This window comes from Trichoplusia ni, chromosome 15 (genome assembly GCF_003590095.1).
Source record: "Trichoplusia ni isolate ovarian cell line Hi5 chromosome 15, tn1, whole genome shotgun sequence".
In the NCBI taxonomy this organism is placed as follows: domain Eukaryota; kingdom Metazoa; phylum Arthropoda; class Insecta; order Lepidoptera; family Noctuidae; genus Trichoplusia; species Trichoplusia ni.
In genome coordinates this window covers 341,165-368,121 of record NC_039492.1, presented here as the reverse complement: position 1 = coordinate 368,121, position 26,957 = coordinate 341,165, and the positions used below count along the sequence as shown (strand labels likewise).

At 35.1% G+C, this 26,957-nt stretch overlaps 2 protein-coding genes across 2 annotated transcripts in view; both read right to left on the bottom strand.

Moving 5' to 3' along the window:
* Window positions 1-16,646, bottom strand: part of LOC113501217 (adenylate kinase isoenzyme 5) — a 33,898-nt gene extending 17,252 nt beyond the window's left edge. The window contains exons 1-5 of the mRNA XM_026882288.1: window positions 13,739-16,646; window positions 9,898-10,053; window positions 9,315-9,425; window positions 5,491-5,633; window positions 278-460 (exon numbers count right to left, since the gene is read on the bottom strand). Coding sequence (XP_026738089.1) covers window positions 278-460; window positions 5,491-5,633; window positions 9,315-9,425; window positions 9,898-10,053; window positions 13,739-13,760 — 615 coding nt within the window. The 5' untranslated portion in view covers window positions 13,761-16,646. The remainder of the gene's footprint in view (window positions 1-277; window positions 461-5,490; window positions 5,634-9,314; window positions 9,426-9,897; window positions 10,054-13,738) is intronic.
* Window positions 16,647-19,711: 3,065 nt separating this feature from the next.
* LOC113501195 (heparin sulfate O-sulfotransferase) lies at window positions 19,712-26,904 on the bottom strand. Its single transcript, XM_026882261.1, has 5 exons — window positions 26,473-26,904; window positions 26,092-26,395; window positions 23,900-24,038; window positions 23,175-23,272; window positions 19,712-21,293 (listed from the first exon to the last, which is right to left on the bottom strand). Exons 1-5 carry the CDS (start codon window positions 26,582-26,584, stop codon window positions 20,924-20,926), a joined length of 1,023 nt encoding a protein of 340 aa, XP_026738062.1. The 5' UTR covers window positions 26,585-26,904; the 3' UTR covers window positions 19,712-20,923.
* Window positions 26,905-26,957: the final 53 nt, after the last annotated feature.

The following is a 26,957-nucleotide window of genomic DNA, read 5'->3' as shown; positions in this document are numbered from 1 at the left end:
CTATTGACCCTTAATATTAGTAAGACTAATTTCATAGCTTTTTCTACAAATAAGTCTGGTCAGCCTGCAATCCCGCTTGTGATACGTGTTAAATGATGCAACGTTACTCACGCGTATATATCGATATCGCCCGACTAGTTTCGGACCAAACCGGAGTCCTTAATCATGAGCTGACGCGGCGCGGCGGGGTCGCCAATTCGACTCGCGACCCCGCCGCGTCTGCTATCATTCGCACGGTTACTATCAAAATAAGTTTATTTATCTCCAAAGTACTTACCGCTATCAGCATGTTAGTCTGGTCGAAGTAATCGGCGACTGGCATGACGTTCTTGTAGAAGTTGGTGAGCTCCATGCGCGCGAGGCTGAGCACGACGTGCCCGAGCCGCGCGCCGTACTCGATCTGACGCTCCAGCACACGCTGCCGCCAGCTCACCAGGACCACGCCGTTTATGGTCTGGATCTAGGACAAGGTTTTGATTTAGGCTACGTTTGTTTTGGTTTTTGAATAACAGAAGCATAAGGAGCGATGTTGAACATAATTTACATATTTAACCTAATATACAACAGAATAAGGTGAGGAATAAAACATCTTCCATAACAAAACTGATATGAGTATAGAAGACCAGGACTTAAACAACAAACATTGTTTAAGCCTTGGTGTCTGAAAGACAAGTGTTCTATACAATCTCGGTGTAGTCCGGTTCTCCAGACAGAGAGTCAAAGTAAGATGTATTTTATTCGTAATATTTATAAACGCTACATTTATTTGAAATAGGTTTGCATTTTAATTTTGGTGTAGAAGCAATGACAAATATAATAATATCGCAAAATACCATTTTGTTTGCAAAAGATTCAAGTATAATCAACCGAAACTATTTGGCGCACTATTTAAATTAATAAATTAATGGACACTCAGAAATTCAACACCTGTTTCATTAAAAAAGGCGTTACACAACAAAATGCAACTACAGATTAAAACATCCAAAATTAAGTGCTAGAAAACTTCATTGACACTTAAATAAATCGTTCACATCAATATCACGTCAGTCCAGTAACAAAACGCCAATTAATTTGGTTCTAACTTATGAGACATAATTACAGTCCCACAATATAAAGGGCGGTCCTCCATCAGCAATAGTTTCTATTGAAAACAAACTTCAGTGAAACGTCATGCTTCCAAGTATGTGTGAGTCATCGCGTTATTATTTAAATTGACGTTTACTAAGCACAGCTTATTACGGTATGTATTTCATGTATCATACGTGCTTTGCATGGGTGGTGTAATGTTGGCATGTAAGTATTATGTATAGTTAATTTAAATTTTCTAACAAAATGTAACGTAATTTTTTTTTTCTGACTTTTTTGTACGAAGACTTTAAAAGCAAAAAATAATTAATTTTAATTCGCTGAAGAAAAAATTGTGTATTTTCATTCCGCCTGCAATCTATGGTCTAATTAATTATCTTTATCTTTGCTTTTGTATAACTAAACTAGGACGTAACAGATGAGAGGTCCCTTTATATTCAAAATATCGTGACTTACAGTAACATAGTGTGCAAAACCCAGGGTTTAAAGACAAGTGGTAAGTTTTGCTTTCTACGGCAAGATACTGTTGCCCAATTGTAAGACTATTCTAGTCTGGCTTCGAACATGCGACCATATACAAACAAAACGAATCATAGAACCGCTAAACCTGACACGTAATATCGTTTGTAAATATACCATCACGTCACATTCAGCATCACGTGTTCATCAGATAGCGGCCGAGTCACGGCTGGCAGCACGAAGGTCGTCTAATTAATATAATTAGTGATGGCGATTACACATCAACACGTTCGTTTACAATATCAGATTGGGGAGCACCTCGTGAAGTAAGAATGCTGTAGTTGTGGGTGGGAGACGTCGCTCTATGCCGCGTAGAGTGCAAACTCACTCGCACGATCGCTACCTCCAAAAAAAAGTGGAGGTAAATATTTTTTATGAAGTCTTGTAAGCCAGGATCTTCAATGACACTAACAAATAAGAATGAAACTTTTCTTCGTGTGTCTCGGGAGAAACGATTGACTGTCTTAGAGATTGCAATGAAATTAATGAGAAGTAGTACGAAAGAGGAGTAAGACGGTGGTAGGTCTTTTGATAACACAGGCTCTTTCGAACAGGGACTTGTCAAAGGCGAAGTGAGAGCAGCTTCTGCAGCTTCTTCATGTAACAACTTCTTGCAATTGTTATGACCTTAGGTCCAATGGTGGGGTAACTTACAGTAGGTACTCATTACCTTATTAGCAAACCACAATGTTTAGGGGCTTGAAAATTTAATGGTAATATTTATAGGTTCTGTCGGGCACCCAAAAAGGTAATTTGTTTTGTTTTATCATGCTTTCCCATTACATTATACTTCAGTCTGTAACAAACAGACGATGATTGAAAAAGGCGTTACAAAAAGAAACTCCGAAGCAAGTATTTGAATTTGAATTTGAAATCGGCACTCGCAAGTGAGCAAATGTTCAGATCAATACGTATAAACTTTACAAAAATACTTTTAAATACCAATTTCCAGAAATCGAGGAAGGAATGTACACACAACAGCTGCCAACACCTCCACCCAAACCACGTGTATCACAGTTTACAAACAACTTTCAAAGTTTCAAAACTTAAAATACAAATATAAGTAATTCAACAAACTATCACCCGTATATTGAGTCGCAGACGTTTTCATATTTTCTTTGGTCACTGTCTCGCCGCCATCATTTATGTACAAACGTACGAACAGTAATGTTTGTCCTATTAATTCCAAACTTATTGATTTTATTAAAGGCCTGTGACGGAATTTCACGAGTGTAACATGTGTTCTACGCGTCAATATTTTGTTGTTGTAAGGCTCTATGTATGTTTGTCGCTTGTACGATAACTCCTGGGCCAAAGTATGTACCCACTGGATTCTATCCAACATAAAGCCGCGTCGAGGACGGCCCCGAATGAGATGGCGCGATGGCACAAAAAATGGAAAAAAAGTAATAGACCGGACAAAGTGGAAAAACCTAAGGGAGGCCTTTGCCCTGCAGTGGGACAGTAATGGCTAAATAAAATAAAAAGTTCTACGTACAGCCAGTGCCTGATAACTATGACGTGTGTGTATGAACCTCCACGAGTTTGTATAGTGGGAGTGGATTTGAGATTAAAGCCTCGAAGTGCAGAGATTTGGAACTCTTTTTTTTATATGCTTTTCATCTTTCATTACGAAGTTAAAGATTGGTCTGGAAATATTATTTTTATAATAACTGTAATGTGACTGATTCATTATTAAATGATGTAACGGTTTACTCACGCGTAATTATCGGGGGTGCCGACTAGTTTCGGACCCAACCGGAGTCCTTAATCATGAGCTGACTCGGCGGGATCCCGCGTCGAACGACTCGCATCGTTACATCATTTAATAGTGGAAATATTATTGTTTGAAATTGCCATTTTAGAATAACATTTTACGCGCAGCTCATTTTATAGTCTTCGAGTTACTCAAATCGGATAAAAAATGAAACTGTCGGCAGATAAACTACAGTCATACGAGATGGATAAAAAATAGTAAAGCCAGTCGGGTTAAAAAAATTGAAATGTTGGTATATAAATATACAATGAAAAGTTGCGAAGTTATAAAAGCAATAATGAAAGTTACTTAACATTATGCAATCGACTCTACACAAGACTTAGAACTTTGACCTTTGATTCCTCACAATATGTGTTTGTCTCTCAATAAAAATAGTCAAGCAAATAACTCTGGTCCCCTCTAGGAATACTTACATTAGCTGATAATGTTTGTAGTGTTACTTTATGGACTGTTGTGTCTAGTCATGCATTATGAGTAGAGCTGGTATAAAAGTGCTTATTTGAATGCACGGGTAACTGAGTGCTTAAGGTCACCATCATCACGCAAAAAACTGCGCGTGACGTGTTGCCGGTTTGATACAGGCGATCTTAGGAGAAAAGATTTGTGATCCACCATTACTGAGTGCACGGGAAGCTGGGCGGTTGCGATCACCACAAAACCACTGTTCGCTACGTGTCCCGGGTTCGATCTCTGCGCTGGACAAGCGTTTGAGTTTTCCACGACTACGGAGTGTAATTGTGCATGTGACTTGAATGTTTGTTAAACTTTTTATACGCAAAATGCAGTTCAGTCCAATTTCTGCGAATTTTCTCTTGCAGTGAAAACCACGGCCACCGTACGAATAATTAAAAGTTAAAGTTCATACACACGTAAACAGAGCCTATTTCGGCAGGAATATGGCCGCCGATACAACATAACACATACCCGAAGTGAGCGCCAGTTGTATAAACTCTGCCCTTGACATATTTATACCGATTTTTATCCTACGTCTTCATTCAATCGATCGACAAACAACTTTTGATATATTGTACGATTGAGAAAGTCCATGATAATTAACGTTTCCTGAAAGTTATTAGACGGAAATGGGATTTTAGTAGTGGTTGTAAGCAGTCAACAGCAAAAGACGATCTAATCAGGAATCGAATACTAACTAAATGAATTCGTTTTAGTACTTTGTGGCGTCAAAAATATGTGAACTGAAGAACAAGCCCAGAACAACCAATAAATCTATATAAAGCAGCGAAAATCCTTTCATTATTATATTATACTTTTACTTGTGTACAGACAAGTAAAAGTAACCAAGAAATGAAAATATTCCAGACTGAAATGTTAGATACAAGAGACAAGTCACGGAATTTTTATCTAGCTATATTTTAATCCATAGGGATCCTCAAGTCTCTGCCAGTCTAGAAAAGATAATGGGGATATACTAGACTCTCATACCCAACTCAAACTAACGGAGAGCCATTTCCTCGGTAACAGACTCATCGCACGCAATAATATTGACAGTACTGTAGAAGTTGTCAACATTATTGTGGACGCGGGACAACGATAATCTATCGACGAAAATATTTGAATAAACCACGCTATTGAACATATTTGTTTAGGTATTGATAATTATATTATGTGTACGGATGTACCTTATACTGGGGATCAGACGAACGATTATCCGGACTGAAGTTTCTTAACCTAACCTTTTAGCATTTTTCTTATTACTTCAATCGTTATATATAATCTCTTGGTAAGGCGACAGTTTAATTACGACTGTTTATCCAGTCGACGGCCATAAATAACCCACTGCTAGACCATTATAACACACACACACACATGCCATACGTTTCATCTCAAAACAAAGCAAAGCTTGTATTATGAGCACTAGACAACGAACTGATAAACATACTTAAATATTTCGAAATACATACATATTATAGAAAAATTACACCCTGAAACAGAAAATCTCACAAACTTTGTCTTTGGTGGGGATCGAACCCACGACCTCCGTTATAGCAGTAAGGGTCACTAGCCACTAGACCAACAGGCCAGCCTAAGCTCTCCCTTTGTCTCCCATTCTCCTCCGCCTCTTGCAATCACGGATGCTATATCCTCACCTTGTCGGAGTACTCGGCGACGTCGCGCATGGAGCGCGGGTAGCCGGACACGAGGTAAGTCTTGGCGGTGGGAGCCATCTTCATCTCCAGCATCAGCACCTCCGTCACCGTCTTGCTGGACAGCGTGCCGAAGTCTTGCATGTCTGTTAAAGAGGAAACTTTTATTAATTAAGTTCGAGGAATAGGGTAGTTGGAATATGAACTTGTAAGGCTTTAGCTAGAAACTGTAGGTCAACGGTGACCGTAGAAGTGCTACAAAGAGTATCTTTTAGAATGAGGGCTTTTATTCGAGATGAATTAATAAATAAAATCACTTATTTAAGACAGATCTGGGTAAATTCCTATTTTTGTTATATACGCCTTTCGTTTAAGTCCATTTTGAAAACTGTATCTCAGTGTACTGACCAATGTTAAAAGGTAAGCCCAAAAAGACGCAAGATGTCATTTTAGAACTATTATAAAACATTTTTTTATAGGAATGCTACGACGTAGGCGAGGCGTATCTGCTACGTAAGCATTGCGTAGGCGTTATTCTAAACGCAACGGCAAGGCTACGGGAGTTTATTTTAAAAAAGTGATACAACAAAAGCTTTAAACAATAAACAGTATATAAATTAGGTTGGACCAGACAAAGCTCCAACCTTATTTGAAATACATATAAGTCGCTACATCATTTTCAAAGTAATTTCATAGTAAATGCCATAATGAGGAGCTCGAGGCGATCTACAACTGCACAAGTGATCGATCACAGATTAAACTACACTTGATACGGTCGATCCGTAGATGGGTGACTACCAGTCTAACTAAGGGGTATCGTTTCTCCCAGTTATCAGGTCAGATAGGCAGTCGCTCCTTGTAAAACACTGGTACGTACTGAGCTGCATCTGGTTAGCCTAGAAGGACCTAACATAGTTGATGTACAGAATGATGATGATATTTATCACAAAAGTTCCAGGATATATTAGGATATATATATATATATTATTACATCTAATTTCTAAAGACAGAAATAATTTGTTGCACAATTTATACAAGTTTTTAAGTATTTCTTAGCCATTTAGGAACAACCTTGTCTTTTATGAAGCAACCTTGCGAGAGGAATGTGAGCAAACAAACCATTTACCTAATCGAAGCCTAGGCATAGGTGTTTAACCGATCAGGTGATACTTGGAACTATCTAACAAGTTCAGACCTCTTTACACTATAATGCTGTGTCACTTTAATGCATGATAGTTTAAATTAAAAAATGTAAAGCCTGATATGAATTAGAATGATAAAAGTAATAATATTTTTGTGCACGGAAAGATACCACCTGCTGAATAATTTACATTTCAATGTGAATTATAAGTATTTTTCATCTACAGTATATATGTATTATCTGTTTATGTCTGTTTCTCCATAGAGTGAGGGCCTCTCATAGATGCCCGATTACATTTAAGATTAAAGTTCTCAGTGAGGCCACTGCGTTTTGGACCTGTGTCGCCGAGTGAACCTACCAAAAGTAGAAAAGAGGTTTTTCCCTTGAAGTTGTCTCGTGACAAAACATATGTAGGTAGCTTTATGATTTTTTTTTTAAGGTTTTGGCAATCTGCTGACTTGCGCAACAATTACTGCCAGTGTCGCGTAGTGACCACACAATAAAGTTTTAAGTAAGTCTATATTGCACAACGCCCCGGGCTGAGTCATAGGTGATAAAAAATATAAACTATATTCCAATTACTTACTGGCGTATAAATAGTATTTTAATGCACTTAAAAAAACTGAATGCAACAGTATTTTTATTAATGGTATTTTTAATTATTTTTATTAAGGTTTACGCGAATGTACATTGAAATGAAACCAATTTTACGGATTTTATCGCGGTTTAATTTTAGATTTTAGTTCCCGACGTTTCGACACCTTTGCAGGTATCATGGTCACAGGCAGACTGCCCGATAAAATCCGTAAAAGTAGTTTCATTTCAATATTTTAATTAAGTTATATTTAGTGAAAAACCTACCTACGGGGACGTTTCGAAGTTTAAATCGAGCGTTCTCATTTTGGCGTCAGTAAAAGCCGCAGAATCCTTAACTGTAAAACGTTTTACGTAGCACCGGAGGATCGTAGGTGCCTGCTACGAATCGTAGCCCGATATGTCTACGGTGGCTAAATTACTTATAACTTTGTTGAGAATATTTTTACGGCAAACATGCCGATTATTTTTTTTTCATAAAGAAAGAAATTACGGCATAGGGAACAAATTTCCCTATAGACAAATAGGGAAGGTTTGAGCACTGATCACCACGCTAGCCCTCAGAGAGTTGATTTTTTCGATTCCGAATTCCAATATTTTGAAATTCAGGTTTCATCACAATTTTATCCTTCTTTGAATAGCTAGGAATTACAAATAAGTTTGAAACAGTAATATTGGTAACCTGCGTTGGGATCAAACCTGCACGTTATACGTACAAATATTTATTCCTATTTTCATTCTATAATATTTGACCTTCTATTGTATTCTGACATTGCATTTTACTTTAGTTTCGTGCCAATATACATGCACGGTATTTAATTAGCTCGCATCGCATTCCGTAACCGCTTAACGTTTTTTTTTTCAAGTCAATATAAACATAATTGTAATGTTTGTGAAACTCTTGCACCAGAATAAATAAAGTCCCTCAGGGAAATTAATAAAAAATATTTTCCGAGAAAAATATATCTCTAGATACTAATATATAAAGCTGAAGAGTTTGCTAGTTTGATTGTTTTTTTGTCTGTTTGTTTGAACGCGCTAATCTCAGGAACTACTGGTCCAAATTGAAAAAATATTTTTGTGTTGAATAGACCATTTATCGAGGAAGGCTTATAAACCATCACGCTGTGACTAATAGGAGCGAAGATACAATGGGAAATGTGGCAAAAACTGGGAAAAATATTTCACTTCGAGGGCTTCCGTTCAAAAATTCCTAGCTTATATCTTCTAACCACGCGGGCGAAGTCGCGGGCAACAGCTAGTTTGTAAATAAAATTGCAAATCCAATTGATATCAGTTTGCCATTAAAAGCGATCTTTATTTGTAATAAGTTAAGAAATCAATTTCTCTATACCGAAGCAAGACAACGGAACGAAAAATAATTTATGACACAGAAATAATATCTGTTTGTTCCGTCCGTATCCGTCGTTGATGTCATAATGACTGTATGTTAAACTGCAATATGCTTTTATAAGCAAATGTTTTGTGTCACGTCACGTCACGGCAACGAGCTGCTAACTAAATTATACATCATTACGATATATAATATGATTGAAAGGCAGCGCGACTGTAAATGACATGTTTTATTAAAACAAGGTATTATTTAAAACGCTGGCTAAAGATTTTGTTTCGGTTATTTTTCTGTCACAGTTTGTGCGTTTATTTAAGCTTACGATACGTGTACTTTGTTCTTACTAAAGTGGACTTAAGGTCTAAGGCTCTAGATATACGGACTGCATTTTGACTGCAATCCAACTGCAAATTATTGCAGTTCAAGTGCAGTTTGTTTACAGTTGACCCGATTGTAATATAACTGCAATCGGACTGCACGTTCGGTTTGCAGAGAAATAGAAGCATTTATTAATATAATCTTTCGCCTGGGTCAAACGAACAAAGACTGTTCTTAAAAAATATTTCTCAATATAAACATTGTGAGTGGAAACTTAACTGTATCGCAGCGAATCGGTATGCTGTTCAATGTATATTGAACCCTTCAAAAAGTACCACTTAGCCTAATTTGAAAAAAATACTTTTGATTTTGATCTCTATCATCAGTGAACAGAGATCAGATTGAATAGTCCAGGTACAGTACCGTTCCCGATGGCGTACTGCTGCAGAAGGTCTGTCATGTTGATGTGCACGACGCCGCGCCGCTCCTGCATCAGGTTGTCGCAGTGCGTCACCTTTCCGCTGCCGGGGCCACCTGGTAAGACAATGAAATGATGATATTATTGGGCATATGTAGGGAGAAATGGAAAACGGGAAGGGAGGCTTTTACTTTGCAATAGGGCAACTGCTTTTACACAAATTCACCGATAGTCAAGTTACCCCAGATTACCCAATCATTTTCAAGCACTGCCGCTAGAAAAAACAGATACCTACATACTTACTAACGCGTTACGATAGAGTTTGTATAAATAGATGTTAGTTACCTTCTAAACGCAAAAAAACTGAACGAATTTAGACGAAACTTAGTACACAGATAGTTTGTAACCTGGATTAACGCATAGGATAGTTTTCATCTCAATTGCACGCATGCAACGGCTAGTCTACTACAAATATTTACTAATTAATATCTGTGCGTCAGCCATTCCTTAAAAATAATCTTAGTTCGGCAATATCATGGTATATGCTTTGGGTGCAGCTAGAATAAGGATGAGATAAGTATTACTTACCCAGTATAAATATAACAGGCACGCTCGGCGGTTCGAACTTGACGTGGCTGGAGTTCTGCATGGGGAAGGCGGCGGCAGACGGCGTGGCGCGCCCGGCCCACGCGCTCTCGCCTCGGCTGCGCTCCCCGGTCGTCGTCTCCAACTCATTTTTTTGTTCTACGTGACAAATATATCACTAAATTAATAAGAGCTCTCGTTGTCACAATCTTAAGAGAAAGTATAATGATTATTGACAAGTTTTACACAACGCTATCTAGTCTCAAACTAAGCAAAGCCTGTATCATCAATACTAGATAACTGATTTCAATATTTGTCGGAGATGGTCATTTGAATAAACTGCTAAATCTTAGCCCAAACCTCATTTGTGATTACCTAATAGTCCTTTAAGATAGGATAAAAACCTTTTTAGTTACTATTTGAGCCAATCTATTTTCCAACCTCTGGCAGGTTGGAAAATAGATGCGGGATATTAAAATTAAAAATAGATAATTATTTTTAACGACAAATCATTGAAATCACAAACAATATTCCGCCGTTCATTAACTTATTCTATGGTTAGTAAATAATGATATATAATAATGGTTTTCTTGCCAATATTTGACGTATACCGTAATACAGGATTGTCAATACATAATATTTTATTACGACGGCAAGAATTGATCTTAAATCAATAACATTTTAAACAAGTAACAAGGTAAAAATTAAACTCTAAGCTCATAATATTTCAGTAGACATTATTTATATCTTAAAAAGTGTTTTCGGAATGTTATCGGAAGGACATCATTTAATAAAACCGTGTCCAAATGGATTAATATAATTGACGCGTGTATAAGCAAGCGTTGACACGCGTAGCGCTATGAAAATACAATATTCTTACTGATTATTGTTTTTTAATTAAATTATTTTGTGATAGCATGGACTCTTCTAAAGCGTCTGTGTAGAGTCGCGCTCATTTCAGATGCTACGAGATGTTTGTTATGCTACGAGGCTACGAGAATTTGTGACAGATGATATCACGTTACTAAAGTGGGGTAACGACTAGGGATGACGTTTTATCTGCTACTCAAATACAGGTGACGGCTTATTGAATGCGATATTTTCTAGATTTACCACAACGGCTCTAGTTTCGCTCCTCTGTTAACAACTACAAACATTAATTGCTAACAATTTTTTTTCCGAAATGACAAGGGTCTGTCTACTTCTTGGAATTTACTGCAAACGAAAACTGACTATACTCGTACTTAACTACAACATTTTATTCACAACTAGAAACTTTCGCTTCGATTTCCGCGCTCCAACGCTTGTCATCATTCATCATTGGCCTAGCCTTTTCCCAACTATGTTGGGGTCGGCTTCCAGTTTCAGCTAAGTACCAGTGTTTTACAAGGAGCGACTGCCTATCTGACCTCCTCAACCCAGTTACCTGGGCAACACGATACCCCTTGGTTAGACTGGTTGTCAGACTTTTCAAGCTTCTGACTACCTGTAACGACTATCAAAGATGTAGGAATAACAGCCGGGACCCACAATTTAACGTGCCTTCCGAAACACGGAGGAACTTGCTATGACACAAATGGTCACCCATCTACGGACCAACCGCGTCGAGCTTAACCTGTGAGCGTTTCACTTATGCGGTTATAGCTTAGCCACGAGCTCCTCGCGCTCCAACGCTTGTCTTTTCTAATAAAAAGTAGCAGGTACCACATCCTTAAAACTGAGTTCTGCCAACACAATCTATTGTTTGCACTACTTACGCTGCAATACACATAAATTAGAAGCCCAGTCTCCTTAAGGAGAATTTGAGAAACTTAATCAAACCAAAGGGCTGTTGGCCGAATTTGCTACAGGCACCGCGCTGGCATGATCCGGCACAGTTTAAACTGTATTTACGTATGTTTATCAGTTGGTGGGCGTCTTATGCCAGTGATTTATATGTTTGTAATAAAAAAACAATCCCTCGTGACACAAGGATGAAATTCCTTACTACGGGAGTCGTTTAAAGAAAAAAAACGAGTTGTCTGGAACTCTGGATACCATGAAAAAGGCTCAACTTGGGACTCCAAGGGTCGTGTGAGTAATAGATATTACATTAGAATGTTGGCAGCACTGTCGCGTCGCCATTGTTAGTTGTCACCGCTACTGTTATTTGTCTGAAATACATATTTACTCGTCATTTGTACACACGGATCATTATCTTGAATTCGCATCGCAAAACATTCCATAGTATAATGTTTTTCAACCAGGAAATAATAATATTTTTTAAGGTTTTGGTATAATGATTTTATGAATTTGGTATAATGATTTTTGACAATAACAGCTATTTATTTTTGAGATTTTACAAATCCCGCTAATGAAGGTGTTTTCAATGTGTAGTGATGGTTGCTTGCTTCGCTTATAATGTGAGGTAATAATAAACCAAACTAACACATATTTTAGGAGTTATTTTTTTTGTATTCGGTATACCGGATGGACCGACATAATGAACGTCTGTGGTCGAACTTTTCAAACGTCATTTCAAACGGAATTAGACCGATCCACATGGAATGGTTCTAGTGGCCAACGCGAACTCATACAGTCACGACCCTCAGCGATGAAGAAAGACAAGAAAGACGAAGCCACAATCAAGGAATCTTCGAGAATAAAATACCTTTAAGTAATAATTCAGTATTTCAACATTATCAAGTATACAAATAGTGTATAATTACCCATCTTTGGATTGAATATGTATTGATTATTTTGTATTGATAGATTTATTACATGTATGTTAGAACTGTAAGGTCGTTTCGTTTGTATTTATAATACAACACTTAATAATAGGGTGTGGACAGAATGTTATAACTGATATACGGTTAGAATAAAATGCGTACCGTAAAACGGGGTGCATAGAGTTTTAAGGGGCGAATAGATAATAGTATTTTTAAATGGTCGCATGCGTTGTATTTTATGAAATGCTTGAGAATTTTCATGTAATCTTTATATTTTGTCTTGTTAAACTGTCCAAATCTAGACAAAACCGATGTTTCTATCCACCACAAGAATACCTCCATTCAATCCGTTTTATCGTTAGCTACAGACTGAGACACCAAACCGTTTGAATCAAACTCGTTTTGAACCAAACCAGAAGCACATTACACATTTTTTTTAACGGTTTGACGTAGATTTTGCTTTTGTATTAAGCCAGCCTATGAAACCCGTGATGGCTTGATAAAAAGCGAAATGGAAGCAATAGCAATCGTAACAATTTATATTTGAGTCGGAAGCCTACGCATTTGTCTCAAATGGTTTGATCGTCTCGTAGGCCTTTTTGGAACTCAAATAGATAGTAATTATTCTATTGATTATTAACTTACTGCTTCCAATATTCGTCGTCATCTGAAAGTCTGTAGGCATTTCACTAGTCAAAGGACACTAATATCTTTTACAAGAGAACAGAAACTAAAAACGAATGAAGAAAGAAACATCAGTTTTGTTGTTATTGATTCAATCAACTAATGCAAGATTTCGATAGCTAAGTATTACGTTAAATTGATACAAAGTACAAATAGACGTGACACGCTCCAACATTGTTTACCGTGGCGCCCAACGTGGGGCCACAAACTGTTTTGATAAACAAACCGTGGAGGTACTTGTAACAAATAATGGCGCGTTACTTTTATTAACACGTAAATGTATATTTAGGCTTTGATTGTTGAAAACTTTTGTCTTCGTCAAAAGGCAATTTACGATGGAAATTATAGATTCAAGTGTATGTTTGTTAATGGCGCACAACGTGGGGCTCATCGTTGTGTTGATTTTTCTCGATATAAATAATATACAGATGCTATAGTTACGGTTTACTTACCAGTGTCTAAACAGATGCCCATATTCCATGAAGATGCGAATTAAATGCAAAGTCTTTTCACCAACAAAGTTTCTGACACTGGGTCCGCGATAAAAAATTATGACTAATGTTTTTAATTGGCACTTTACAAATAGAATATACATCCAAAACACGCGTGTAGTTCCGTTGTCTACCGGCCACGGGCAATCACACGCGGCAATTAATAGTTTATCGATTGAAGGACGCGACCTTCGTGGACGAACTTCAAAACGAAACTAAACATAAAACTGTTTAAATTGAAAATTATCTCATTATAACTTTTAACTGATCGACTTCGTTTGACTTATTCGGAAGTTGTGCCTTCGTGATAGCATTTCTGCGAGCGGTTTGAATCTTCCTGGCATCGCGGGCCAACCGCCTCGTCGAAGCCCTCGCGCACGACTAGGAGAAACACCTCTCCGGGCCGCCGCAGCCCACAGAACAGCACCCGTCTCGCTCTGACACTCCACAACACACCCATCGGAGGGGGACAAACAACCGAATGAATAATTAAATGTGTCCCCCTCAATGAACACTAATTGCCGTATAAAATGCAAGTGTTGCTCTTGCAAGTGACTGATGACGATATTTGCCGACTTCAAAATGCTTTCGATTAGGGTCATGATAATTTTTCAGTACGACAGCCCCAAGGCGACAATATTTTATTCATGCCAGTTACATTTACCGTAATTGTCGCGTCCAAAACTTTAGAATTCTATGAAAGTATGTATCAATTACAGGGTAGGATCGGTAAATATTCGATAGGGTCCTAGTAAGTTTGAGCTGGGCTGTAATTACCTAATTAAAATTTTATTTTGAATGATTCATCGACGGCTGGCGTTCGAACATTTCCTTGGACTTACTATTGACATAATGTGTCGCCCTTGGCTGTGTTGTATTTGTATTTTAATATTCCGAACATGTGTCATACATAGAATTTTACAGACAGATCGTACAGAATACCGTCTATGAAAAACAAAGGTAATGAAAAAGAAAGAAAAAAAATATGAAAAATTATTTATTTCATTAACACCCTTGCACAATAAACAAATGTGCAGAGATTCGGAACAGTGTGAAATTAAAAATAACAGATTCTATAATCACATTTCTGTATAAATTATATAAATATCAACCTTAACATTAAGTAGGTAGAGTCTAGAATTGCGTGATTGCTTGAACAAATTAAGTACAATTTTGTACGTTAAGTAGACATTGTTTTAAGTCATTATTTTTCTAAGTTTCTGTTCCAATTGATTAACAAATATTAATATAATTTAGCCTAATTTAAAATTAATTGACAGTTATAAATTATTAACGATTACCAGTTTATTAATGATGATAATTGCCAAATAAATGCTTACAGTTTCTTGCTCTATAACTTTTCTAAATATATTAAACACAGGTTGAGTAAGCTAAAATGAAATTTAAAAAAAATATTTTCTACTAATATCTTGTTTTATCCGGATTAGTTAAATAACAATTTAATTAAAGAAGAATTAGAAGTGTAAGTACAGTTAACACAAAAATTAGCGACGATGACAAAAATCAATCAAAAATGTAAATTGCTTTTTATACAAATATCAATCTAAAGTACAGTTAACATTTCCTAATTAACTAAAGAATATTATCTAATAATTATCTTTTGTATTTAGACCAACATACCATAACGCCCGGCGCACCATAAGTAACATTTTCTAGAAAATTTGTAAATATTATTGAAACTACAGATTGAAAATAAATGTCAAAAGAAATAAAATAATACATTGTTTATTTGCGATATTAATTAAAAAGTTATGTTGCGAACTATATGTAGATAATGGTACTGACAGCCTGTGAGAAAATTTCTTTATTCTTCATTAACATACACAAACTGAGTGACGTTTCAGAATAACGTTTAATAAAGCAATAAAAGCATTACACATTACTCAATATTGCAAATAAATAATATAAAAAAGCTAATTTTCTATATTCATCTTTCATTTTCCATACATACTCAGACATTTATCTGGTTCATAAATAATTATATTAATGAACAATGGAGAAGGTAGAATATACTTTATAAATGTCGGCGAATTGATAGAAGTCGACAAACAAACATATTTTGAATCTTTATTTTAACATTTATATATAATTAGACCATTTAACAGAGTAAAGAGGTATTAGCTAATATAAAGATGTCGTTCGGTCAGCAAAAGTAAATGTATACATTAAGCAAAATATACAATTTTATATCTCCATTAAGAACTCTTATATGAGTTCACCTTTGGACTGGTTAGTTGCACTGACTGCTATAGCGGAGGTTGTGGGTTCGATTCCCGGTCAGGAAAAATATTTTGAGCACGATCAATTGTCTAGTCCTCGTAATACAAAGTTTAGTTTGAGACTAGATGGCGTTGTATGAACATTATGATTACATTACTAAACCAGATTGCTAAATGTATACACTTTCTTATACATAAATATACTTAACAGATTATATACATCGCAAGATTAGCTAACTAACATAATTCGATTGGAAGAACATGTTTCCTTATTCTAAATAAATGCGAGATATATACAATAGACATGAAACAATAGGTAATCGCTACCTGGGCCCAGCACCCCTTAAAGTGGAAGGGAGGTCGTCGCTTTACGCTGTGAATAGCGCTGTCTCGCTTTTAAAATAGGGTATTTGACAAAAAAATAAATTTTCAATACGTCAGGCAGATTTTCGAAAAATATTGTAAATAAAAATTGAAGGCGATACAGTGAAATTAAGTCTCGTGTGACGTCACTTACCAGTACCCTTTTTACTGGCAAGTGATGTTTCTATATAGCCCACACTACCATACATTTCTTGATTTTAAACACTTTTAATTTTGATCATTTTTTAATGAAATGAAAAACTTAGTATTTCAATATTTTAGCAAAATTAATGGTGTGATGAAATGAAAAAAGTAGTTATTCAATATTTTTAAGGAAATTGTCTGACGGTTTATAGAGATTTATATTTACCCAAATACCCTACTGTGTAAGTACTTTAGACGTGATGGTAGTCCCTCTGGGTCTGACAAGATACATATCTTTGAACGCAAAAGCTGACATATCTTTATCTTATTGATCTACCAAGAATTCACGTGACTTGTCAAAAAGGCAATCCGATATATTGTAGTTTTATTTTCTAAATGCGACGTAACATTGTCTATAATAGGTCCTTAGAGTATACAATTTATTATATTGTCTAATTTTTTACTAAATATTTCTTTAGATTATTTACAATTTAGTTTTTTCTATAAATCTTAGGTACTGTTCTGTCGAATAGATTTCAAATAAGAATTAGATTGTGTTTAGTCAAGTACCCTATTTTGTTAAATAGCTTAATCGGATCATAAGTGAATTTTTTAAGAGTTGGAACTTCATTGTGTAAACTGGGCTTTATTTCACCACATGCAAGTATTGAATTGGGTTTTTAACATCGTTTTGTAATGCAATGTTTAAGGGTAAACATTGCCAATCAATAAGAATAACTTCTTGACATTTAATAAGTTACGGTGACAATACAATATATATATACTTTTGATTTGCTCTGAAGGTAGAGCCAAAAGGTGGAAGAATTAACGAAACGACACAATTATATCGCAGTAGAACTTTTTTCATGTCTTTTTCCAGTACCATAAAGCCAGACGACTTTAAATATCTTTTAATAAAGGCTCATTTTTTACAGTGTATGATTTTAATTCCTTCATTAAATGAACCTTGGACGCCTGCTTGCGACCTTTATAGAGCCGGTCAATGTCTTAGCCTCCAGGCGAAAGGCGTCATACTAATTGAATTCCAATTTAAAAAGAAAAGGTATTTATTTTAGGAATGAACATTTTTCTTCCTTCTCTTCGACAAATGAAGGTTGTAATAAACAAGGCTGAAGGCAATAACTATTTTAAATTTTATGCTGAAAAAAGTTTAGTAGAAGAATATTGATTAGCAACACGTTAAAACATTTTTTACACAGGACTTGTAAATGTCTCTATAAATAAACTTCACATCAAATCATTTTGAATATCAAAATATTACTAATTATAACAACCAATCAAATTGACAATTGAGAAAAAAACAAGTTCTCTTGATATTGTGGTTTCTTATTGAGTTTCTTAGGTTTACGCGAATGTTAGACATTGAAATGAAACTACTTTTCCTTAAAAGTAGTTTCTTTTAATATTTTACAGAACTGATGATATAAAGTCATACACCTATTATTATATTCTTCATACAACTATTAAAACAGAGCTATTATTGAATTATCTTGTCACTTGAACTATTTTAGAATTAAATAATATTATTATTTCTCGTAGCATTTCGTTTTATTTTCGTCAATACAGATGGCGCTGGCATCGTTTCACTTTTATTTGTATGTTACACAAATTGAAATGAAAATACAATGGATCTTATTTGGCTAAGATATGTGACAGTTATGTGCGGGTTTTGCGGTATAACATAAGCTACAGATACAATACGACAGCAATCGTTCCACAAATGATTAAATTATTTGTATTGCTCATCGCGGTAACACAATCTAAATTAGCTACTTAGATAACGATCAATGCTGTTGCTTGCCTTTCGCTATACACATAATCCAACGGTAATTCTTCATGTCGCTTAGAAAAATAGGAAATAAATAAACAGTTACATCTCTTAGTTCCACGATAAACACTAAAGTGACTCAAAATCTTCCACATTTATAAGTACTTACATTACATTGGTCCAAGGTCTTGTGGCGTCACCTAGCGTACAAAACGGGCAACTATAATTAACACACAATAAATAACAAATAAAACAATTGTGCATAAACAACATTGAAAATAATAGCATCAAATTGAGACAACAATTCGTTGGATGGACTTAAAAATATCACAAATTTCAATTAAGTTATATAATCGGCTTATTGCGACATTAGCACCGCTATAAAATGAAAATAATTTATACATATAAACTGTTAAGTAGAAAAGCAAAAAAAAATATAGTAATTGATTTAGCGTAAACAATAAGTATAATTATATTAAAATATAGTAAGAAAACATATTATGAATATACTATGCGTTTCAAATAATAGATAACTGCAATCGCGGGAACTTCACTCCGCCCTCACAGTACAGCTAGCTACAAAATATCCATATCAGACAGGCTCAAACATGACAGATAAAAACTTGATTTTCCTTTTCTTTTTTCATTAAGTACATATATACACGGTGATTTTTTAGTCGTCTTACAAAAGCAGCCCAGTTCATGTATCCGGCGTAAAATACCCCTAGGCGCGATTATTATTTTTTTATCATCAACTAAGATAATAAGTACGAAGAAAAATTAAACAAGAGAAATCTGAAATATACTCTTAAAAATGATAAAAACCCCGCCGCCCGCGCCCCTCACCATTGTTACAAGGCTCGGACCGCGCTCGCAACAGAGCTGTGTTTCCAAAAAACTACGAATTGCATCATAATATTGAATAAAAATTGCATTTAATTTTTTTTTCAAGTCTCATAAATACCTATTTTTTTATCATGAACGTGTTCTAGTCATTGGATACATGAACGGGGCTGCTTTTGTAAGACGACTAAAAAATCACGGTGTATATGTATATATAATTTTTAGTATTGAATGATGCAACGGTTTACTCGTGCGTATTTATCGGGATTGCCGACCTGTTTCGGACCTACCGTTTCGTAATAAACTTTGAAATGCATTATATTAATTGTTACTGCTTTTTTAGTCTTCAGTATGGATAGGAAAAAACGTGTTAAATTAAAATATTATAAAAAAAATGTCCTGACAGTATTGAATAAAAAAAATGTTGTTAAGCAAAGCGATCATTATTCGTTAATTGTCAAAATTGTTAATAATAAATGCATTAAAATAATTCATGAAACTATAAACTGTAGATTTATTTGTAAGTTAGTATAAAAGTAAAAAAAAATACGTGAATGTCAGTAGCGTTGGAAAAAGCACAAAAAATATATAAAATATGAACACTGACTAGTGTTTTCTAATTAAGTATTAAGTGTTATTATTTAAAACAAATGCATTAACATTAAAAAAAAGCTGAAAATAAAATAAATTCCATCCTTTCATATATAATAAATCATGTCAGTTGCGGAAGAAAAAATATCCTGAAAATTAGTTTCAATTAATTCAATTTACGAGTACATTATTTTCTCAGCGCTCGAACACATTTTTATTAATAACAATTTCATTTAATTCAGAATTCAAAATGTCTTTTCGATACGATTCAATATGAGCAACATTAATATCAATAATTCAGTATTAAATTGAAAATAACATTGACAAATTCGAATTAATTATTTCATAAAGGAACCATAGTCTAAAATTGTCTATTAAGTATTAAGGCCTACTATTCCTAATGGCTAAATTTCGTTCTAATTAGGTCTATAATTAAGTACCGAATAATATAATAATATGTCCTTCTTGGAGCGTGGCCGAGTTTGGGGCTTGCTTGACATCGTTTTAATAATTATTCTAATCTAAACTTGTGTTATTGAGTAAACAGACATAGAACTGTTTTGTTAAAAAGAGCATAACTTTATTGAAAAAATAAATCAAAATAAAAAAGGCAGTATATTAGTTAAAGAAGTCATACTTGTTTTGTTAAAATAAAAACTAATCATACCAACAGGTATAGAAAAGAATTATAATGTCTGCTTACTCAAAACACAAGAAAATTTACCAATATAAGTACTCTTTAGGGCTGTAGCCATTCTAAATTATACTTAAATTGGTCTTACGTCTTTCATAAATAAACCCTTACGTTGTAGCCTTATTATCTACATTCCCTGGTTACAGAACGTCAAGTTCCAAATATACTCTAGCACATGGAATGATAAATTTAGCAGAACGTACATTCGCGTGCAAAAATCTACACAAAAGCATCGAAATTTTTATTTCATCGTACAGAAAAATGTATTTAAAAATCGATGATTCAGTGCACACTTTTGCACGCAACTGTACTATAATATCACTTAGTCACTAAATAACTGATAACAAAAATATCATTCAACAAAATATAGACGAGTTGATAAATCTCTCCGGCTTAGAAACTGGTTAAAAATAAAGTAAACATTTGTTCCAAAAAGGTCGTAGGACATCCAAACTCCTTGGACGTCCATACGGTCAGTAAAGTCATTTAGGCCTTATTTTCTCGTAAAAGTATATTTGTGCGACGTTATTCGCCTCTTTCGCCAGCAACTTTCTTTTGACGAAGTTGAAATGTTCTAGGGCGAATTCGTAGAGTTCGTTTTCCATTTTCCAGATGGTTGACTGTTGTATTTTGTCTATGGTGAGGATGCTAGGTTCTATTTTGGAGCTGGTCTGTCTGAGATGCGACTTGTTGCTGTTGAGGTAGTATTCCGTCGCTCCCCGGAAGAACCGGGGCAGTGTTGCCTCTAAGACAGTTATAAAGTCTAGCATTTGTTCCGTGATGCCTACTAGGAGGTAGTGCGTGACTAAGTTGTGTTTGGCTTGCTCTAACGCCCATTGACTGCCGGGTTTCCTAGAAGAAAATATATGTTTGAATGTCTATTGCTACTTACCGAATAGTTAAAGAAGTTAGTCAAAGGCGAGTCAGACTTGCGACACTGACGGCAAAAAACAAATTGTCATCCATCATTAAGTAATTTTTTTTTGTGTATAGCGGAATCAAATATAATATCACCTATGGAAATCCAGAACGATATCATGATAATGTAAATGCAGACAATTACCTTTTCCACACTATTGCTTTGTGTTATTAATGCATTTTCCATATTAGATAATGGACGAAATACCAAACAAGAATTTTCGGTTCTAAATCACTAACTTAAATTATATTAAAAAGAGGTCAAAGAGACTTTGTTTCTATTCTCGCTAATTACATCAAATAGACAATTGTCACAAAAAAATCATGATGTAACGAATTTAACAAGAAACAGTCACGGAAAAAAGGTCAGTCTATCCTATGCATATCAGCCAGTAATTTGGCAACATCGATTTCTTTTCTATATCCTACAAATCCTACTACTATTATAAAATCGAAAGTTAGTATTTATGAATGTTTGTTAATCTTTCACGCAAAAACAACGGAACGGATTTAGACGTAACTTGGTACACAGATAGTTTATAACCTGGATCGACACATACAATCAGGGCCGGATCTAGGGGTCCAGGGGCCCGAGGTAACAAAGGAGGTGGTGGGTTCAAGTTATTTTCATTCAGTGAAAAATTTATCGAGCTTTTAGATGCCTACTTTGGTGGTGGGCCCCTGGTCATAGACGACAAACTATGTCGATAGTTTTGTTGGACATTGCATCAGATTTAATGTTCTTATCATGTACCTGTTTAATAAATAAATAAATAGTGGGCCCCTAGGCACTGGCCTAAAGTGCCTTATGGATAATACGGCACTGCATAGAATAGCTTTTTTTCGTGGGTTCATTTTCGATTTGTAGCCGGCAGGCCCGCGGGCAACAACTAGTATATCTTACTTTTGCAATTTCAGGCTCTGGATGGACAATGTATTCGTACCTTCATTGTTACAATACTATTAGATTACTTAAATGACCTTGAACCTCTAGAAGGGGCATAGGCTTTTCGCTACGGTTACCGGCGCCCACACAAGAGGAACCGTAAGAGGAAACTAGTTTTGTATTCGACCAAAAATAAAAGGCAAAACCGTTTTTTTAATTCAACTTTTCCGTTGTTATGCCTATGAGAGGCATGAATATATATTACTGCAAATACAGCTTTACTTAGACAAGTTAATATTTAACTGACATATTTTTTCTAAATGATTCTTTTCCAATAATACAACTTGCTTCTTTGTAGTATATTTTGGTTGAATGGTAGAGAGTGCCTCATGCATCAAGTCCGTCATTGAACATATTTTGTATATGAAGTATTTAACTTATGACTGCACGGATAGCCGAGTGGTAAGATAGATCACTTTGCCAGACACACCATCAACGCGTAAGAAGAGCATTTGTGTGATCAACGACTTGTCCCGAGTCTGGTTATCTTTGTGCATGTTACTTGAAAGCTTGTTAAATTTCCGCCACACAAGGATAACATTCCTCAGTGAGGCTTTTTTTTCTTACTGGCTTTAAATTGGCATTTTGGGTAGACTTGAGACACTGAATGTACATCTAGATCATATACATCAATGGTTTGTATACTAACAGTAGCACCGATAGCCGAGTGGTTGAGGTCAGGTCACCACACAAAACCCACTGTGAACGACGTGTCGCGGGTTCGATCCTCGCGTAGGAAAAGCATTTGTGTGTTCCACGAATGCTTGTTCCGAGTCTGGGTGTGTTTGTGCGTGTGATTTGTATGTTTGGATTAAATTCATTACTGTGGGAGACGTGTTTTTAAACAATAAAAAAGTAGTGATACGTACCAGCACTCAGCAGCATGTCCGCAGAAGAAGGGCACTTGCAGCCACATGTTGTTGGGGTCACAGTCCGGCTGGCCTCTCTCCACGCACTCGTCAAACGTCTGTGGAGTTATTGTTATGTTAGATTATGTGAATGTTAATTATAGATCATGATTACTATTATCTTAATATATATAAATCTCGTGTCACAATGTTTGTCCTCAATGAACTCCTAAACCACTTAACCGATTATAATAAAATTCGCACACCGTGTGCAGTTCGATCCAACTTGAGAGATAGGATAGTTTAAATCTCAAGTTATAGTCGCAACTTCTTCTAACTACGCGGACGAAGTCGCGGGCAACAGCTAGTAGTATAATAGAAATTAGATAGCTTATAATTGTTTTACTTATGCGTACTTATCGGGATCGCTCCACTAGTTTCGGACCCGATTGGAGTACTTAATGACTAGCTGACTCACTCCTAAAATAAGGACATTAAGTTTTTGGTTGTATCTTGAAACTAGTCAGGCGATTTCGAAAAATATTTCATACTCGTGAGTAAAACGATGTTTAATAATTAATTAATACTAATTATAAGAATATAGACGAGTTTAGTCAATGTTATCTGCCTTATCATATTTCGTCATTTATTTTTTAGGGACTCTTAAGTTCAAGACAAAGACACAAACTGAACAATATGCTACTTAATCATAATTTTAAACATAATAAAATATGAAATACACTTACCATCTTATCCCCATGCTTTTTCCGCACTAGATGCGGTCTATAATTATCACCATTCCTTAAGAAATAATAGTATGATACTAATCTATCGAGAGGCTTTCTTATTAAGTTAATAAATATTGGCTTTGAGGTGGTTCCCAACCTGTAAACAAAAAGTGTTCTCGTTAGTAAAGCTTCCACACTATGGCTATGGGCCATATTACCCTGACAAAATAATGATTTATTATAAAAATAAGTGGACCATAAGTGATTAATTTAAATCACTTATGGTTACATTATGGTACGTAATTCCGCAACGAAGATTATGCAAAAATGACAATTATTCTAAAGTTTAGTAGGTGATATAGAGACCAGTGTCTGCATTAAGTAATACTGGTGTCACAGGTACGCACATTAATTCGTATTTAACTTATAAACCATAAACATTTAGAAAAATAGGGCCAACTGCCTAACAATTTGGTGCAAAAACTTATGTTTGTTGAAAAAATGTTCCAAATACATTTTGTAAGTACCTAATATCAACACAAAGATCTCATGAGTGTTAAAACATACTGTATTCTAAATAATTAGGTCATACACTTGCTGAACCGCTGACATCTAAACTGGGGCACATGACGTGTTGTATATCAATAACAAATTAATTGTTGTGGTACAGTAGTACTAATTATAATCTTATACATAGATATTGGTATAGTTCATGAAGTATTTTAGTATTGCGTCTTATTGTCAGAGTCGTAAAGTTCATTTTTGTTGTTTCTTCGTTTTATTTGTTGTTAAGTTGTTTTTTTAAGCTTTGGTTTAGATATGATGTTAAATGTTATAAAAATAAGGTGTCATGGGGCATGTAAAGCATGTTTTAAACCATTAAAAAAGTGTTGAAATCTTTATACCAATTCAACAGTCTTTTTTTTAAACATGTTTAATTAAAATAAGTCTGTATTTGTTACACACTTTTATTAGGTTCATTGCTTCTTTGTAGAAAATTATTATGGACCAAGGATTATTGACGCAAACAAAACAACACATAGAATAATAAAAAGATACTGTAGATCTTTATCATTAGCGCTAAGTTGGAATCCTGTCTAGTCTAGAATAATAATGAGACAACATGTATCTTTACCTTTAAAAGTATACACAAGACATGTATGTTATATTAGTATAGTAAATAACAAAGAAATTATATGACAGGTTTTAGAACACAGTTAGTAGTTACATGACAAGTAAATGATATGTTATGGCTGCTAAATGGTCTAACTATTGGAAACTTTCCTAAGTAAAATGGGCTGTGGAGGTCAAATAGGCAAAGACTCCGCTTCAAGTACAGTAACTTGCTCAATAAAAGCTTGAAAAGTTAGGACCTTAATTACTACAAATGATTCTTACTATGATGTAAGTGTTTATTAATTAAAAACCAGTTAATCCTACTACTATTATAAAGGCGAAAGTTTGTAAGTATGGATGTATGGATTCGTTACTCTTTCACGAAAAACTACTGAATGGATTTGAATGAAACTTTACCACAATATAGCTTATACATCAGAATAACACATAGGCTACAATTTATGAGGTTTCTAATGTGAGGTCGTAAAAAAACAAATTTTTTGCGCTTACATTGCAAACGCTGACTGAATCCTACAAGATAGATAGAAGGCAGATAGATAGATAGAAGGCAGGTATAAATTATAACTTATATTTTCTAACCACGCGGACGAAGTCGCGGGCAACAGCTAGTTCAGTGATAAAATCATTTGTTTTCATATATTTTTTTATTAATATACTAAGCTATGAACAACTTTGAATGAGATTTTTTCCAGATCATTAAAACTTAAATTTGTCTTGATTGGAAATCAATTGCATTCCTGTGGTTGCAAACGGCATTTATATGGAAGTAAACAGGCCATGGAAATAGAAGAAGGTTGACTACATTTTTGAAACATGAGTAATATAAATACACATAATATTATAATAGTCTTGTTAATTAGATAATTAATTAGTCTTACATACGTTTTTAACTCAAATTAGTTCTCTATTAATAAATTATTAAAGACTGATAAAGTTTAAAATTAATATAATATGTATTTGTTATCAGGACCTGTATGTTTCTTGTATTAGAATTGTTCTAGTATGTGTGATTGATGGATGCAATACTAGCTAGGCTAGTCTAAACAATGTTTTATCAAACAGAATGTACTCACCTATCAAAGTTAAGGAACGCCATATGCCCATGATACAGTGCTGGCTTCACCTCGTGCCACTTCGTCACATTCTGAGCAAACTTGTACTGGTTGTTCAGAGACATGATATGTCTGTTGGCCGTAATGTTGATATGTAACACTTTGAAGTTGTTCTTCTTACACAAATCGTACGCTACGCCCACGAAACTCGTGGATCCCGTCTTCGGGACCCTGTTGTATATCACTACAGTGTCATCGTCATTTCTTTCTAAACTCTTCGGAAAAAACTCGCGAGATTCTGAGTGACTCTGTACCAGCCTGAACTCTGCAAAGTAAACATTATTCTTTACTGCAAAATCGAATTTAACACATTCTAAATAAACCAAAAGTATCCCAGCTTACCAAGTTTTCGGTAATTCTCCTCTAAACGTGCTATTTCGGTTTGAAAATAAAGAACAATAACAACAATAATGCAAAGACAAGAAAACAGACATAGTTTGTTTACGTTGAACATATCGGTATGCGCCCGCACCGCTCAACTTCACGCCGAATTCAGCACTGACATAATTAACTCGCGTACATTATAAATAAACATTATTTGGGACACATAGAAATGAAAAATAGTTCCGCGGACGACAAACGCCATGTAATAACATTCCATCACTACACTGATATTTGATATTGTTTAACATTCCATTCGTTTTACTCTCTCAGTAGCCAGTATGTTGAAAAGAGACAGCACAACGCGCAATGTTACAGAATGAGCCTTGGGCGAAGTGCAACACGAAATTATGACAAGTTGTCAACACGACTGTCATTTTATACAAAGTTTATTTTGCAGTTTCTAAAAGAAAATTGAACAACAACACACATGCTCTATTTCCAGA